The sequence below is a fragment of the Antechinus flavipes genome, chromosome 2 (genome assembly GCF_016432865.1).
Source record: "Antechinus flavipes isolate AdamAnt ecotype Samford, QLD, Australia chromosome 2, AdamAnt_v2, whole genome shotgun sequence".
Lineage (NCBI taxonomy): Eukaryota > Metazoa > Chordata > Mammalia > Dasyuromorphia > Dasyuridae > Antechinus > Antechinus flavipes.
Window position 1 is genome coordinate 466,406,871 of NC_067399.1, and position 17,576 is coordinate 466,424,446.

The 17,576-nt window shown below is 43.5% G+C and overlaps 1 protein-coding gene across 2 annotated transcripts in view; it reads left to right on the forward strand.

Moving 5' to 3' along the window:
- Nucleotides 1-257: 257 nt before the first annotated feature.
- The window catches only part of LHX2 (LIM homeobox 2), a 39,480-nt gene continuing 22,161 nt past the window's right edge, over nt 258-17,576 (forward strand). The window contains exon 1 of one of the 2 annotated variants that reach the window (XM_051979619.1): nt 258-393. Coding sequence is in view for 1 of the 2 variants with exons in the window: in XM_051979618.1 (XP_051835578.1) it covers nt 15,448-15,567 (120 nt within the window). In the remaining variant the exon portion in view is untranslated. Of the gene's footprint in view, nt 394-14,242; nt 15,568-17,576 lie in introns of those variants that run through there. The other variant, XM_051979618.1, reaches the window with a different exon arrangement.

The following is a 17,576-nucleotide window of genomic DNA, read 5'->3' on the forward strand; positions in this document are numbered from 1 at the left end:
CTCTCCCTTTCCCCCCTTTTCTGTATCAGGAGTGCCGGGGTTGCTGCACAGACTAATTACAGAGAACAACTAAAGGTAAGAAGGCATCCATTATCCCTAGGTGTCGGGATGTGATTTGGAGTCAATTTGCCAATTGCTCGAGAGAGGGGGAAGATTTCCACACTCCTTCCCCACCCCTACCCCACCCCCACTCCCACCCCCTGGGCGCTTCCTTTCTGCTTGGCTGATGGGGCTGGTACCGCTTCTCCTCTCACATATCTTCTGTCGCTTTGCCTTGATCCACACTCTCCTACAAGAACCAGCCTTTCCAACATACCCTCCCTTCTTTCATTAAGGGCATTAGGCGAGTTGGAATTTGTATGAGGAGGACCCCATGGGAATACCGTCTCGGGGGTAGGTATTTACATGACTATCTGTGTCCTAGGGTTAAAGGGGTGGGGGCTCTCTCTCTCTCTTCCTCCCTCTCTCCCTCCTTCTCTCTCTCTCTCTCTCTCTCTCTCTCTCTCTCTCTCTCTCTCTCTCTCTCTCTCTCTCTCTCTCTCTCTCTCTCTCTCTCTCTCTCTCTCTCTTTTCCCACCCCTGCCTTTCCCTCTCCCCCCTTCTCCTCTTAATTTAGTTGGGTTGCCAAGTGGCTGCTCTCCAACTCCAGCTAATTCTGGGGCATGAGCTCTGGTGAGGGTGGGGGTCGTGGGGGAGAAGACCAAGAAGTGTGCTTAATGAGAAAGGGTCATTACTCTATGAGGAAATCGGCTATTAAAACACACACAAAAAATTAAACACTGCATTTTCCTGGGGCCAGGTTCTCACTGAGTACCTGGCTCCAGGTTGCTGTCTGCCCGGGGAGCTGTAGATTGGTAAGTGCACTTGTTCCCAGACAGGAAAGATAAAAACATATTTCACATGGGTCCCCCCCCCCCAACAAAGAAATAAGAACTCTATAAAATGCTACCTAACAGAATCGACTTTGCAGAAGGGGGATGGCATTCAGAGGCTCCCCTCCCCCCTGAACTTTAAAATAGTTTAATGAACACGGAGGGAGAAATCATTTTTTTTTCTTCTGTGCGTTGAGCAGTCTACAAAGAGAAAGGCAAAAGGAGTGAGAGGGCTTTAACTTTGATCCCCACAATTAGTTCCCTGGGTATCCAGGGGGGAGTGGGCAGCACAGGGAGCCTTAGTGCCTCAGATACAAAAGCATTTAGATCGCTTTAGACCAGTTAATCCTGAGACTGGCTGGGGTCTCTTTTGTTTTCCAACTCCATTGTGGGTTTAGTTCAGTTTTTTCTGTCTGCATGATTGACTGGCCAATGGATGCTAATTATCCAAATGTCGCCTCTGTCCTTTGACTGACTTTCTCCGTATTATGGGCAACTGTCATGCATTCTGCCATTCTATATCATATTACATGTATTATCATATGAAAATAGCCCCCTCCCCCCTTATAAAAGAGGGGGCCTAAACTGGCAGATGCTGGAAATTTTAGAAGCCCCACTTAATTTGTGTGGAAGACATATCAGACAAGTCCAGAAATGGGAAGTTTATCAGGTAATTAATTTTGTTGTTGTTTGTGGGGTTGTTTTGGGTTTTTCCTCCCTTTCCCTTTCCTTTGCTGAGTTTACCATTTTATGGGAAGCATCCTCCCGGTCCTAACCTGCAGGCGCTTCCCTGCTTTTGTCACAGGATCTATCTTTCTTTTGTAGAGGGTGGCAATTTAAATGGAGTTAATGTATGGGTGCCTAAAATAACTGATTCCAAAAAGTAAGAATGAACATTTTGACTCTTTGGTAGAAAAGTCAGTCATAGAAAATATTTCATGTTGGTGCAGTATCATTGTAGCCAATAATAGCAATTAATATTACAACTAATATATCGGTTTCTCTCACCCCCATCCCACCACCCTGAGAACATTAACTATCTGATTCTCAGAAATGCAAAATTGTGTTATGTGAATGTTAAAGGTGGGGCAGTAACCCATAATTTGGGGGACTTATGTTTCTAATACGCTTTTGTTTCTATATAAACCCCAAACTAAATTTGAGGACATTCCTGGCCATATGTCTTTAAAAGGTTCATAGCCTCTATTCAAGAACTAGCCAGGGAAAAGTGTTGGTTAGAATTGTTTCCTTTTCCTCTCCCCCCTTCACCAATGGCTTCCCAGAGATAAACTTAGTGTACCTCCGTGTAATGTGCATGCCATCACTTAGCAGGAATGCAGGATTTATAAGGAGAAGGCTTTTTCAAGTTTATACTCTCGGGTCCGTTGAATTCATGGGCAGACCTACCCCTTTCCCTCCTAAAATGTTAGAAAGGTGTTTTATTATTACTATTGCTGTAAAATAGTGCACAGATGTGTAAGAGCATAGTTAATTACCTTGTTCTCCATCAAATATATGAGCAATAAATTACCGTCAATGAAAGGCACTATACTATGTGTGTGTGTATGTCTGTGTCCATCTATCTATCCATCTATCTACACACACTTTATGAAACAGCAGAAAAGATATTTTATCACACACTGGATCTGCTGGACCAAGATGCTTTGAATTTTTCAGTGATCAAATATACATGATCAAGCTGTTCGTGTTAAGAGTATTCGTAGCTTGAGCAATCAATGGGTATTGATCAGACTGTTAAGTATTTCTGAGCGTTTTTTTTATATCTATCCCAGATGATTCAAGGAAATGAACAGTTAGAAAACTGTATAAACCTGGCATTATACCTTGAGTGCTTCTATGACTGATCAGAGAACAGATACCCCTTTTCCCCCACCTACCTGGCTTCTTAGGTAAATGTTTGTGAAAATGATGCCTTCTCTCCCCCCCCCCCCCCCAATAGACTTGCTCTCATCAGCAAAAAATCTCTCAAAAAAAAAAATGGGCCCACTTCACATTTCTGAGTCTAGAGTTGTTCCTGATCTTTAAACCTTCCGTGTGTTTTGAGGGCATGTGCAGGATCCCTCTATACTTGAAGCAACATTTTGGACACTCACTACAAGTGGGACTAAAAGTGATAAAAAGATGTGAGGAGATTTAATGTCTGGCTTTGTAGGCTGCACAAAAATCTTAAAACCTTTTAATTATTATATTAAGAAACGATGCAGGCTTGCCACATGACCTTTCCCAATTAACTAATTTTTTATTGATCAATGGTTATATTGAGAAAGCAATGAGGGAGAAAAAGTGCTTTAAAGATAACCTGTAAATGGGCTGAATGATAATAGCTCCCATTTCTATAGAGCTTAAACATTTCTAAAACTTAGTTTAAACATACCTTTCCCTCTTACAACCCTGTATATAAAGAGCATTGTTTTCATATACCAGGTGAGGAAACTGAGGCTCAAATTAGGGGGAAATGACTTGTCCAGAGACACTCAGCCTGATACTATATCAGAACTAGGATCTGAACTCACTGTAATCCCAAACTTTAAGGGTTACAAAGTGCTTTTCCCTCACAATAACTCTGTGAGACTGGTAGTACAATTTTTATTGTCTTCATTTTACAGATGAAGAAATTGATAGAGGTAAAATGACTTGTCCACATTCACCTAGAGCAGATCCAGGATTTGATTGCATTCAAAATATGAGGTTCTACAAAATCTCTCTCTCTCTCTCTCTCTCTCTCTCTCTCTCTCTCTCTCTCTCTCTCTCTCTCTCCTCTCTCTCTCTCTCTCTTCTCTCTCTCTCTCTCCTCTCTCTCTCTCTCTCTCTCTCTCTCTCTCTCTCTCTCTCTCTCTCCTTCCCTTCCTTCCTTACTTCTTCCCTCCCTCCTTTACCTTTCCTCCTCCTTTCATTCTTCCCCTCTTCCCCCCTTTCTCAAAATCTTCCCTGAAATTAAAAATTAACTTTGTAAGGGTTTGAGAATAGGGACAGATGCCTGCCTCTGGATGAGGCAGTGCCATATAGACAGCCAGGGGTGTGTTTTTCGTTTAATGATTTCATCATGTTGCTTGTGAAGCTGCCATGGAAGCCCTGGCTAGCTCTTTTGAAGAAGGATCATGTTTGAAGACCATCGGAGAGCCTTAAATCTCCCCTAGGAAACATTATCACAAATAAGATGTGGGATTTAAAATTTATATATATATGTGTGTGTGTCTATATATATATGTGCATATATATACATATATATATATAATTCCAGATGTTTCAACAAATAATCTTTTCATCTATGATTGAAAAATATGAAATATTTACACATTTGACTATTCAGCTAGAATTGACTAAAATGTATATAGTACTCCCTCTTAAGTTGATGGCCCAAATGGTCCCCATATCCATGATTATTTGTAGTTTTTTTTTTTTTTTAACATTTCTATTGATCACATTGTAGGGACTAAAACTGGCACCTCCCCTCCCCCTACAAGAGTTCCTTATACATAAAATTGAAGAAATGGTCCTGATTGGGTGGAACTGCCCTTTCACCTCATTGTGTCTGACCTGCCACTTAATTAATCTGTCCTACATGGAGAGCTGTTGACAATACTAAAGATAAGTAGTGTATTGAACGAGGCAGGGGATACTTTAAAAGACATACCACAGTGAGTTTTGTGGGACTAGGCATTTTTGTATGTGTTGTTTTCTTATTTTTTTGTGTGTGTGTGTTTTCTTTAAAATCACCACCACTTGGATGAGTAGTTTGCTAACAAAGTAGGAAGCCAACTAACCAGAACCAAAAACAACAATGGGGAGGGGAAGAAAGTATCTCTCTGGGAGAATCTATGCTTTCCTCCAAACTTTCTGTTTCTTGTTTGCTCTTGTTTTTTTGTTTTTGTTTCGATATTTTAAATACATCCCTCCCAACTATTTCTACCCTCCTCTCTTCCTTTCTTCTCTGAATGAATATCATTTAAAGAAATGAGTTCCCAAGGCAGAGTTTTCCTATATTTCTGTACTTTCTCTCTCTTGGAGATGATTTTTAAAACCAATTCTGAGGTGGTCATTAGCAAAGATCCTCTCCACAAAATATTGACTACCCTTATGAGAAGGACATTTGTGCCATAGACATCTTGATGACATATTAAAAATAATTAATTAAAGGACTTGCTAATTGCTGTTGGAGTTTCCTGTCAGAAGATAGGAGAGATACTTGGTAAAAGGTGTATTTTATATATTTATAATGTTTTGGCCTCAAACATGTTGAGAAACCAGTCCTGAAAATGTTGATGCTTTTTCTTGTTATCTGACCTATACCATCTCCAAGTGTTCTATCGACCTTCAAAGAGTGATAATAGGTAGTGGGGGGTTCTTTAGCTGGGGCAGATTGAGGGCAAAGCTTTCTCGGATTTGGTGCAGGTGGTACTATTTAATAAGCACAAGAAAGAGTGAATAATGGAGTGTTTGCAAAGAGTAATAAATGCAAAATAGATAGCTATAATTATAGAAGCTCAGAGAAATGGAGAATAAATATTAAATGACCAGATATTTTGCAAATATCAAATGAATCTGATTACATGGAGCCGTTTTCACTTAGAAGAGTTTAAATATATTGACTGTAAAGTAAATCTGGACAACAAACATATCTCATCCATAAAAAGAGCAAATTTCAGTGATGTTTGTTGACAACTAAATCTTTTATTTCTTTTATTTTAAAAAATATTTACTGGAGAAGATTTTTTTTTTACCTGTTATTCACATACAAATTGAGTGGGAAGCCTGGTTATAAATACAATACTTTATGTGGGGAATCAGCAGAATGCTATTACAATTAGTTCCTGTGTTTTATTGCAAAATGTCAGTTTTTTTTTTTTTTAAACCCATCCATGTTATTTATGCCTAAGGAAATTAGCCTATAGGAAATTAACCAAACAGTATTTCCCATATACCTGCAAGGGTCATTAATGATTTTCATCCATGCAAAGATAATCGCCTCGGAACATTCCTTGTTTTAATTAGTATAATAATAAAAATGTGAGGGAGTGGAGTTCTTGGAAATCAACAAACGCGGAAAACAATTAAGCCTCACCAGAGATGGCAATGACCGGCCCAAATGTATCTACCTGAAGTCTTCTTTGATTATAAAAACAGAACAAAACAAAAAGATCAAAAGACCAAAAAAAAAAAAAAAAAAAAGGCAAACAGTTCTGTTGTCCATCATGGGTGTTCAGGTGAGGAGGGACGGTTGTGAAAGGATGAAGGATGAACAAAAGAATGTGGGTGTCTCAGGATTCCCTTCAACACTCCCCAGCTCCCAGCAGCTCAGCTGTGGACAGATTTGCTACAGATGACACCTCGACTTCCCATCCCAACCCCCTCCCTTGGCCTTTCCCCGCCTCCCCACCCCCAACCCTCTTAAACGCACCCATAAAATAGAAAATGTTCCCAATTTCTTCCAACGAAGGAAGCTTCCTTGCACGAAAGGAGTCTGATATGTGTTAGGAATTTGACGCGCTGTAAATCCAATGCAGTTGGCTTAGAAGCCAAAAGAGATATTGTTTTGGCCATATCGTATACAGGGTCCGGCTCTCTCTATATACAGACACGCACGCACTTCTAGTATTTGCTGTAGTTAGATGTGGGGGTTAGTTAACACCGCTATCCCCCTCCTTCTCTCTATTCAATAACCTCCCCGCCCAGGCCCCCAGCAAGGAAGACTAAACCACATTCTACCCGCAGATTATGAATCAGAAAGAGGTACTGGTCGCCGCGTCTTTCTGCCACAAACCCTTCTTTTTATGTAGAAATGTTTACCAAACCCACACTATATCCAATCAGGGCGGCCCTAGACGTCTCTCGGATTGGTGGATCTGGAACTCGTAAAAGGTTTATGGGGGAAGGTTTGCCTGGAAATGGAGTTTGGGGTACCCTGCTGTCAGAAGAATGGCTGATACTGTGGCGGGAGTAGGAAGAGCCTGGGGGGTGGGGGTCGCATGGGGGAATCGGGGAACTTTCCAGCGTAAAATCACCCTCTACGTATTTAGACATAATAGTTTTCCGTGAGTCAAAATAGCTTGGCTGTTTGAAAAAAAAAAAAAAATCTTTCTGTTTCCCCCCAAGCAAGAGGTGTTTCCCTGTGAAGAAATTTATTGTAGTTACTTGAGCTTGGACTATAAAGTCTTGTATAGCAACCAGATTAGCAAAATGGTCATTAAAAGACTCGGGAGTATTCTGGACTAGATTAAAAATAAGTTAGCATAAAACGCTGGTCACAGCCTCAACCGTAGAAAAAAGAGACATCTTGTTGCAATATTTGCTTTCCTCACTTTCAGGGAAACTTACATCTTTGCAGCAAAATTAAGTGGGGGAGCACAATTAGCTGGGGGGTCGTTTGTTAAAATTGTTCTTCTTTAAGTATTATCTGATATGACAGATGTACAATGCTGATAACATGATTCAGGGCTCAACTAACAGCCCTCTTCCCTCCCCCCTCTCTCCACACAATAATAGTAAATCCTTTAGCTGCAGTATACAACCAGTGACCTCTGAATTCATATTTCTTTTACCGATTCACTGTAATAAAAATGAGCATTTTGTCACCACTTTGGGAAACGGTGCCAAACACCTTAAAACACATGTCACATGCCAGCCTCCCTTCATTCTTCTCCTCTGGGAGTTTATACATCTGGAATCATAATCATAGATAAAAACCTTGACAAAATTGCATATGAGCACAAGCCTCTCCCCAGTCCCTTCCTTTTTATACTATTGAATACAATATTAATATCTGTTACTAAAAGAAAGGGAAAAGAGGCTTCCAACCTTCACGTCCCTGACACGCATCATGTTCAAACCTTCCTTTCACACTTCTTGTTTGATTTTAAGTTCAGTAAGCTTAACAGGGCCCTAGAGAGAGGGCCGGGCAATGAGTTCCCCATCCTGCTCTCATGACACCCAGAGAAGCAGTTTTAGAATTGTTCTGTTAGCTGCAGGAGAAAAAGAGAGGGAGTTGGCTACCAACAGTTTGGTTTCTGCAAAAGATTTGGTTGTACCCACTTATGTCCCAAATCATTTGTTCATCCTCATGTCCTAAAGAGAGTAGGATTTAATGAGATAGCAAAATAATAATGATGATAGTGCTGATTGATAATAGTTTGCACTTATAACCTTTTACCATTTTAAAAAAATTTCTCAAAAGCCCCGTGAAGCAGGAAATAGAGATAAGGACACTGAGAATTGGGAGAGGAGAGTTCTCCCATCTGTAAATTGAGAGAAAACAACAATAACAATAGCTCCTGTTTCTAGAGTGATTTAATATTTCCAAAGGACTTTTCTCACAACTGTCTGATGAGGTAGAGAAAGCCAGTATTATTATTTTGATTTTATTGGCGAGAAGATGGAAGGTCAGAAAAGTTCTTGCTTGTGAAATGGGAAGAATATTAAAACAAAGCACATTTCCAGGGCATTCTAAGGTTTACAAGACATTTCACTTACACAACCTTTTCTGGAGGAGGTAGCTTCAAGGCTTATTCCCCTCATTTTACAGATGAGGAACTTTTCTGAGCCTCAGTTTTCATGTTTCTAAAATGGATTTAATTATATTCGATTTCCCTACTTCAGAGCTGTAGTGAAGATAGTGGTTTGTGAACCATAAGGTGCTATGGAGTTGAAAATTACCAGCAATTTACTTGCCCAAGATAATAGAACTTGTGTTTCAGAGCATGGTGTGGAGTCGGGAGACTTGGGTTCAAGATCAAAATTCTTTGCATCACTGGACCTGCCTCAAAAAAATCCCAGTATTTTCTATCCAATGTGACTGTCTCTGTCATACTTCCTGCATACATTCGCAAAGAGAATTTATTTGCCAGTTTCATAAAATGCGGTCTTGAAGTCTTGTTTGGTGCCTGATAGTCTCTTAAATTAGGTTTAAGATCCATCCTTGGCTAGGTGCGTTTCTTCCAAAGTGCAACTACCTTCTGTCTTCAGGGAAAGAAAGTGGGGGAAGTAAGATGGGTAAGGAGTCAAAATTAGTGAGGCTGAATCCTATCGGATTCTCCTCCCTTCTCTCTAGGGTCATCAGATCTAGGAGTGAATCCTAGAACGGATTGTCTGAAATGTAGTTTTGATAAGTGCTAATGTTCTAGGCTAGCCACCAACTTGGTTTAAAAATTAGCAGCCCTAGAGAGCAGCAAACACATTTGATTATAACTGGATCTACACGGAAGACATGCCTCCTACAGTATGTTGTGTGTCTTTGTTTCATTTTCTGTACATGATGAGCAGTCTTTTCCTATACATATTCAATGATTAAGAGATGACAGAGAAGCCAGACAAAAGCCAACTCAGGATATATAACAGGGGCTATTTTTTTTAAAGCTTGGGATGTCCAAAAAGAGTTGCCATTCTCCTCCCACCAGCTTTATTGTGAGGTAAAGGAGGTTGGGGGATAGCAACAACACATTTCCTTAGGCAAGAGCTACTTGTGTGAGCAAGAAGAATAATTTGCTCAATTGTGCAAGCTGGGGATAAGGACAGAGAAATACTTTACCCAGGAAACAGACAGCCAAATTGGCCTTCATTACTGCAAACATGTCTAAGAACACATTCCTTCTTGCTTTAAGGCAGTGCGAGTTTCCACGTCAGTATTTACCACTGCGCCATGCCTTCCCTAAGTTATTTTGTGAGAGTTCTCTATCTTTCCCCATTTTCCTTGAGTTTAAGCTGATCCACAGTGGTAGGGATCACTTGGAATGTTCATAGTGTAAAAAGATATAGGAAAGTGCAGTTGGGGGCAGAAGGAGTTGAGGAAGGGGGAGAGAAAGGGTGAGCACTTTTGTGTAATCACTTCAAGGCGCTCCAGGAAGCTACCAAATGGAAATCTTTCTCCTGAGACTTGGGGAAGCTGCAGATCTGGGCTCCTCTTGCTTGTCACGAAGCAAACTGTCTCACATTCAAGCAGAGCAACATCATTGCCTATAAAAATGAAGGAGCGACCAAATAAATAAAACCAGTTAATGTTGTAGTTAACTTGCAAATCAAGTAAATCTGTTGGTACAGTATTTTAGAAATAAACGATAACAGCATCACACCAAACACACATTCTTGAAACGGCTTCATTTGGATTTAATGGTATATCAGCGTCAACTATTGCTTCCTTTGCTGGTACACACTTCCTGATGCCTACTGAGCAGGGTGCCCATATTTACAACCGAGTAAGATGATTAATTGCACCTTGTCAATCACCGTGCATGAAGACGTAACACCATAGCAGACAATGAAGACGCCTGAAGCTACAATTACGATTTAATTCATAGTTTATGCTATGTCCCATATATTACAGCCTAATAATGGAAAGAAACATAGAAAACATATGAGTTATCAATCATCCTCTCCTCCCCACCCCCCACCTTGTCCCTCGGTAGCCTACTCCCCCACCATGACCTTGCTCTCCTGGGCAGTTTCATCTCCCCATCTTTTTAATTAGCTTAACTAGATATTTGCTCTTCAAACTCTTCTTTATCTGTCTCTTTCCTTCCTTGTTCTCAAGCCCATTTTACCTTTCTCCACCAGCTAGGAAGTCCGGGTGGAAGTTGGCAGCTCCCTTGAAATCTGGAACCGACAACCTGAAACCCAGCAATTAGCAGAGACAGCTTAGACTTGTGTCCCTTTGTTGAAGGAGGCGTTGAGTTCTTTTGTTCTGGTTTAGTCACGGTAGCTGGGTAGAAGCTGGTACCTCATTATGTGGTTGGTCTGTTTGTCTGGTAGGTAGCAGATGGTAGTGAAGATGACGCTACCTCGGCGAGCCAGAGTAGAGAAACTCCAGACCTGCTATTAGTTCACCTGTCACCTACTACAAAATACAGGTTAAGGGAATTTTATTTTAGTCAACTAAATGCAACTTTAAAAAAAGAAAGAAAGAAGGAAAGAAAAAAAATTAGTGATTCTTTTGGGATGGTGAATAATTTTCCGTTTCAGGACTTCCGATTTTATATGGCAACATAATTTGCAATGTCATGGAGGGGGAAGGTCTTCCCACACCCCACTTCTTTCTGCTTATCATACAACAATACCCAGCTTCTTATTCTGAATGTTAATACCATTCATGTGTCAGGATGTATACCACCAGTTCTATGCTTACAGTCTATTACTGTTTGCTTTGTCTCAGTAGACAAGAATGGATGTCTTATCATGTTTTTACATTACTTAGGAAGATTATCAAAGTTACTAGCCTATGAACTGGAGGACAATAGCATACCTTCTTAAGGTTCTAAATAGAAATAGTTTGGATGGAGACAGCAATCTTATCTCATAGCTAAATTCAAAAATAAGAATCAAACTTTAAGAGCTCATTAGCCACGGTACACAGTAGTAATAAGAACTGGTAACCCTGAATTCCCTGGGCTGTAACTCAACTTTAGTTTGCTCTCTTGGAAAGAGAAAAAGGTAAATAAAAATAAGCAAGGATTTGGGTTATGTAAGTGGATGCTGTTATTGTTCTCCTACCCCCAGATGTTCGTTTAGTATGTTAGGACACCACAAGAACACTTGATTACATTCAAGTTTAATTATTCCACCTCAACCCTCTCCCTTCATGGAAACTAGGACTTTTAGACTCTAAAAATGTAAAATGAAAGACTGATCTTTACAACAATTTACATTTCTATAGTTCTTTCCCTATTTCCAAAAGGCTTTCTTCACAACTTTTGGAAGGAGAATAGTGCAATAGTATTATTCCCATGTAATTGTGTCAGAAAACTGAGGATCAGGTGAAGCAACTTGCCTGTGGCGTCATGATTGGAAAGTTTTAGAATTGGGACTTGAACGCAAGTTATTTGGGGGCAAGGGCAGTGTTCATGCCACTATACCATGTTTCCTAAATCTGTAGAATTAAAAACTATCTGTGTGGTTTGATTCTAGAAAAATAAAATAGATGATAAAATCTGCTTTTCAACTTTTAGAATCTGTTTTAGACTTCTACATGATTCCCCTGGACCCAGCTTAGGTGGTAAGAAACTACTATCTTCAAATCAAATAGTATTAGATATACCTATAAATATTTATTCACATATATATTTCCCAAGATGTGTACCTTCATTCATTCATTAGATTATAAACTTCTTGAAAGAAGTGATTGTTTTCTGCTTCTTAAAAAAAATTCCATTGCTTAGCATAGCGCCTTGCACATAGTAGGTGCTTAATGTTTATTTAATGATTGCCTAGTAGGTACAAAACTCTGTGTTAAGCATTGAAAGCATGTGTGAAAACATAAAACTGGTTCTATTAAATGTAGATGAATATGAGAAATCACTCCAACCTCTGCTAAGTATTTTTCCTTCTGGTGTGCTGGAAATCTACCTTAGAAAAGAATATATTTCATGAGCGAGACTAAAAAAAAAAGATTTTGATTTGTAATAGACTTTAAATATTATCTATCTAGTCTTTTGTTTTATAGATAAAAAACAGAACCAGAAAGATAAAGTAACTTGACTAAATTATTAGGTAGCATACATATCAGAGACTAAGTTGTTGGATTCTAAATGTAGTTCTTTTTTTATTCTGCTATACACTTTCCTAGTTGCTAGTGTTCACATTGAAGAGTTATAGGGAAAATACAATTTTAAGTGAAACATTATAGAGGGCCATAGATTCCACTAATACAATGTCATAAACACAAAGGATTCTTGGTGAGAATCCTTCCAGTAAGGGGTGTGTGTGTGTGTGTGTGTGTGTGTGTGTGTGTGTGTGTGTGTGTTGAGTGTGTGATTTTTATAATGTCCCTAGTAATGTTACCAATCAGGGTTGGGCACTCTGATTTTATTTTAAATTCAGCAAGTTATTAATTCACATTTGTTTGTAATTTCATGTAACTCCAATAAACACAATTAATTCATAGTTGAGGAATCCCAGAAATGGTTCCTTGAATCTCAAAGTTAGTGATGGGGGTAGACTTTTCAGAGGTCCAGAGGAAAGTCAACGGTGAAAGGGGAAATATGTAAATCTAGCAGACTTGGGAAGGTCTGGGAAGAGCACCTCTGTTGTGGAGAAAAATAATAAATCTATATTGCATATTTAAATCAACACACATTTATTAATCACTTGTTGTCCACAGTCACACAATAAATGTTAAATGTCCAATGAGTGCATATCATCGTAGGAAACGTTGGGAAAAATTAAAATTTCAGGTAAAACAAAATCTGTCCTTGCCAATTATTATAGTCTAGAAGAGAATACATATTCAAATAACCATAAAATAGAATAAAATGTGAATGGAGCATAAGAGAAACACAAAACTAAGTATCATGTAAATTTTAGAGAGAAAGGATGCTAAGGTTCATAGAACAATTTTTATCCATGATTTCACTTGATTCTGGTCTTCACAGCATTCTTTTGAGACTGATAAAGGATGATAAGTGCCATTTTAAAAATGTATAAACTAGGAGAGCTGAAGTGATTAGCTTTGCCCACAATCGGGAGGCTAATAACTGAAAGATACGGGAGGTCTTTTATTTACAAGTTCTGGAATTTTTCCACTATCCCAGATGATTTGTGATGATCTTCAGAAAGCATCCTCGATAGTTTTTCTAGCTGCAGTAACTGAGGAATAACTTACTGTGTGGAAGGTCTCTAAGAGTTTAAGGACTTTGTTAAATATGAATGGATTTTTAAGAATGGGATGGTTTTGAGTGAAAGTGAGGAGAGAAAAGAGTTATTTCCTCTTTAACTAAAAAGCCGAGAAATTTGATTTTCCCCTTCCCTTCTGGAGCCTTTGCTCCTTATCCTGCTCTTCCTTTCCTTTTTCAGCTCATGTTAGAGATGAATCATGTGATGTTCCCATCAGCCAGCGGCGGGAAACTGGTGGATTTCCTACAGTGACCCGAAGTGAAATGGGTTTAAATTCAAGCTGTGTTGACTGTTAGCTTCAGGGACTGGGCCTTCCCTCTCCTTATTCATCCCACTCTTACCCCCCAACCCAGACAGTGTCCCTTGCACTGGGTAGGGACACTCAGCAGTAGTCACAGCAGGGGTGGAGAGAGAGGATTCTTTCAACATCTTTTTGCAGAAATATATTGGCGGGGGATGGGTGAAAAGAAGAGAGGTGAAAGGTTTTTTCTTTCCTTCAAAGTCAAAACAGGAAGGAATCAGCAGCTTAGAATTTACCAATACCACCTCCTCTTTCTTTCCCTCCCTCTCTGACACCAGCCAGTCGCTCCCCCCTCCTCCCCCCCACCCTTTCCACCACTCACTCCATCCCTTTCCAATCCATCACATCACCCCTCCCCTGCATCCCATCTTCCAGGCAGCACGAGCTGCGAGGGCCAGAGGCGGCCCTTAGCCAATGGGGCTATGGCAGGACGTGATGTCAGAGGAGGCTGTAGAAAAGGCGCGCAGGGTTGTGCTCACCCGGACTGCAGAGCTGGGGTGGCTGCTTAGCTCGCATTTTAAGGGGATTGCTCCAAGCAGGTCCAGGCAGCGGCAGACATCCCGACTCCTCCTCTTTTTCTTCCTCCTCCTCCTCCTCTTCCTCCTCCTCCTCCTCCTCCTCCTTGTCCTTGTCCTTCCCTCCTCCTCCTCCTTTCCTCCTCCTGCCCACCTCCTCTTTTCTCTTGATCTGCTTCGTCCTCCTCCTCTTCCTCCTCCTCTTCATCCTCGTCCTCCCTTTCCTACCCTGCTCCTCCCCAGTTACTCACGCGTCTCTCTTTGAAGGCCAGCTACTTCGGATCCACCAAAGGCACAATAAGCAAAACAGGGTGCATTTGGAGACGCGGGATACTTAGGGTTGGGGGGAGGAGTTGCTCTTGGAAAGGGGGCTCATCATTACCTTCATCCCTTGACTCTCTCTCTCTCTCTCTTGCCTGCCTTTTGGTATTCCCTAGCTCCTCCCCTTCCCTCCCCTCCCTGGGAGAGGCACCGGCGGAGTTTGAGGAGGTAGAGAACCCAGCCTCACAGACTTTGCTACCTCCTGGCTTCGCGCAGCGCGTATAGCCGAGGGCTTTAGCCCCTAACCCCGAAGCCAAACGATCATGCCAACCGACTGAGGGAACACAGAGGGGGCGTTGGCCATTGCCCTCCTCCTTAGGTCCCGGGGCTCGACATCTAACCACCGCTCTCGAGCCTCCCTTTTTTCCTCACCAATACCCCGCAGTTCTGTCCCTCAGTGACCGAGACCTCTAGATATGTAGGTGCCCAGGCCTGGGGCACGTCCGGAAGGGGACTCGGGCAGACCATGCGCAAAGAACCGCTCCCTTCAGCCGGCTGCTCCAAGCAGCGCTGACAGCCCGGGGGGCTGAGGGGAGCTGGGCTTGGGCGGGGCTGGGCTGGGGCGAAGGAGAGCCCAGCCCGGGAGGCGGTGGGAGGAGGGATGCGCCTGGCCCGCTAACATTCCCGAGAGCAGGGCGAACCGACCCCCGGAGGAATTCGGGTCCAGGGTGAGCCCCCAGCACTCGTGGGCCAGTCAGCCGCCTCCCACCTTCCCTCCACCCCCAGCCTCCCGCGGCGCTTCCAGCTCCCTCTCCCGCGTCTCAACCACAGCTTCCTCCTCGTTTTCCTCCTCTCTCCGGCCCGGGGGCCCGGCCCCGCCGAGATGCTCTTCCACAGCTTGTCGGGCCCTGAAGTGCACGGGGTCATCGACGAAATGGACCGCAGGGCCAAGAGCGAAGCGCCAGCCATCAGCTCAGCCATAGACCGGGGCGAGACGGAGACGGTAGGCGCACGGGCTGGGGAGGAGGGAAAGGGGTGTTTGCGGAGGGGAACGAGGGCAGGACAAGATAGGGAGAGGGGAAGCTGTGGGGCACAGGAGGGAGACGATATCATCTTCAAATGCTGATTCCAGTTCTTCTGCAACACTCCCCCCAACCCCCTACTTGCCGTGGACTGACAACAGGAGAAGGCAGATCAACCACCTCATACCCGTGTTTGCTTTGAGAGATCCGGGAGGAAAGATCTTGGGGGGATGGCGCAGAAGGGAGCAAGCTTTGACTGGCAGTTACGATCTCGGGTTTGGGGTGAGTGTGTGGAGAAACGCAGAACTGGAGATTCCCACACCTCCTCTTCGAAGTTTTGGGGAAAGTGAGCTGTGTACTTTCCGGAGCGCCCTTCGCTGGGCCCGGGGTTCAGAAGCCAAGGCTGGAGCTGCAAGAAGCTGAGCCCGCAGCAACACTCTTTCACCCCAGGACGGAGGGCTTTCTATTGGGCTGCGGCTCTCCCCTAGGAAGGAGATGGAAAACGAGAAAGAAGCACACGAGAGAGAGAGAAACGCCTAGTATTTCTCCCGATGTGGGAGATCCAGGGGCCCAATTGGGCCCAGGACAAGGACTACCTGCCTCCTTTGGGTGACATGGGGCGAAAAGGGGAGGAACATCTGCCTTCTTCCTCACTTTGGTGTCCCCCGAGTTTGGTTTGTGCCCAGCGTTCAGTCCTCTTTTAGTTATCGTCCTGGGGCAGCCCAAGGGGCCTTGGTCCCGATGGCAGCCAGGACCCGGGTTTTGGAGGAAAGAAATAGCCGGCACAATCCGCCGTCAGTTTGTGCACTCCGCTTGGCTTCAGGCTCCGGGCTAAGGGCTCCGGGCTCCGGGCTCCGGGCTCCGGGCTCCGGGCTGTAGGAGCTTCCCTGGCTCTTTGCCTTTTTTTTTTTTTCCCCCAGCCCCGCTCCCTTTAGCCTCTAGCCACTGCGTGGAATCGGAGGGGCAAAACCTGGCTTACTATTCCCGCAGAGGATTGATTACTTCGGGCTCGAGGGCTTCGTTGTCTGTCTTTCGGCGCCTTCTATCCCAGTCTCGGGGGTCTTGGGTTTGGGAGGGTGTGTGTCTGCCAGGGGGGTGTGTTGGGGGGAGACAAGCGCCGGGCGGTTGCCATCCCGTTTCTTTTTTCCAGCCCTGGTGGGGGGGAGCCCCAAAGTTGGGCTGCCGCGTTTGTTAAGGGCACCGGCCCCGCTCCTTGGGGCCCCAGTTGCGGCTTAGGGTTCTGGGTTGACTCAGGCCGCGGGATCCTAGGGTTTCCGACAGGCCGGCTGGCTGTCCCCAGAGCAGGGCCAGGCCCAGCGTCCAGCTCGGGCGTGACCTTTGGGGAGAGAAAAATAACCTGGCCCAGCTTTTGCGATTTCTCTGCGGAGCTGTGCCTGGATCCAGGGCAAGGCGGCCTTCCTTTCTCAGCGCTGATTCTTATTAGACAAAATAAATTAAAGACTCCACGGGGTAGGACTGGAGCTGTGGGCCGAGGGAGCGGGAGCATTTTGAAGTCTGTCTATTCCTCTTCGCTAAACGTTGGTGCCCCGGGGGACTGGAAGGCACCAAGGGGTCCTGTACGGGGCAAATAGGGCTCTGGGGAAGGAGTTGCGAGTAGTGGACTGTTAATGTTGGTCACCGAGCCGTTGTCGCTGGGTTGATAGACCTCTTGGCCGGCCTCCTGTGAAAGTCGGTTCCCTCTATGGTGGAAAAAAGGTCTAGTCTAGTAATGTGTGCGTAAGGATGCTGTCTCACTTGTAGGGCCTAGAAGACTGTAGTTCGGGTGCAGTAAGAGAAAGGGGGACAGGCAAAAATATTTCTCCAGGTCCTGTTTTGAATTCAAACGCCCGGATCTGATTAGAGATTATGCGTCTGACTCCAGTCTATTCCCGACTTCCAAAGCCGTGTGGGGTTCACTATATTTTATTTCTCTCTTTTTAAATCCAGGGTTGGGGAGAGGGAAGGGAAGAGGAAGAAAAACCGCTCGCAA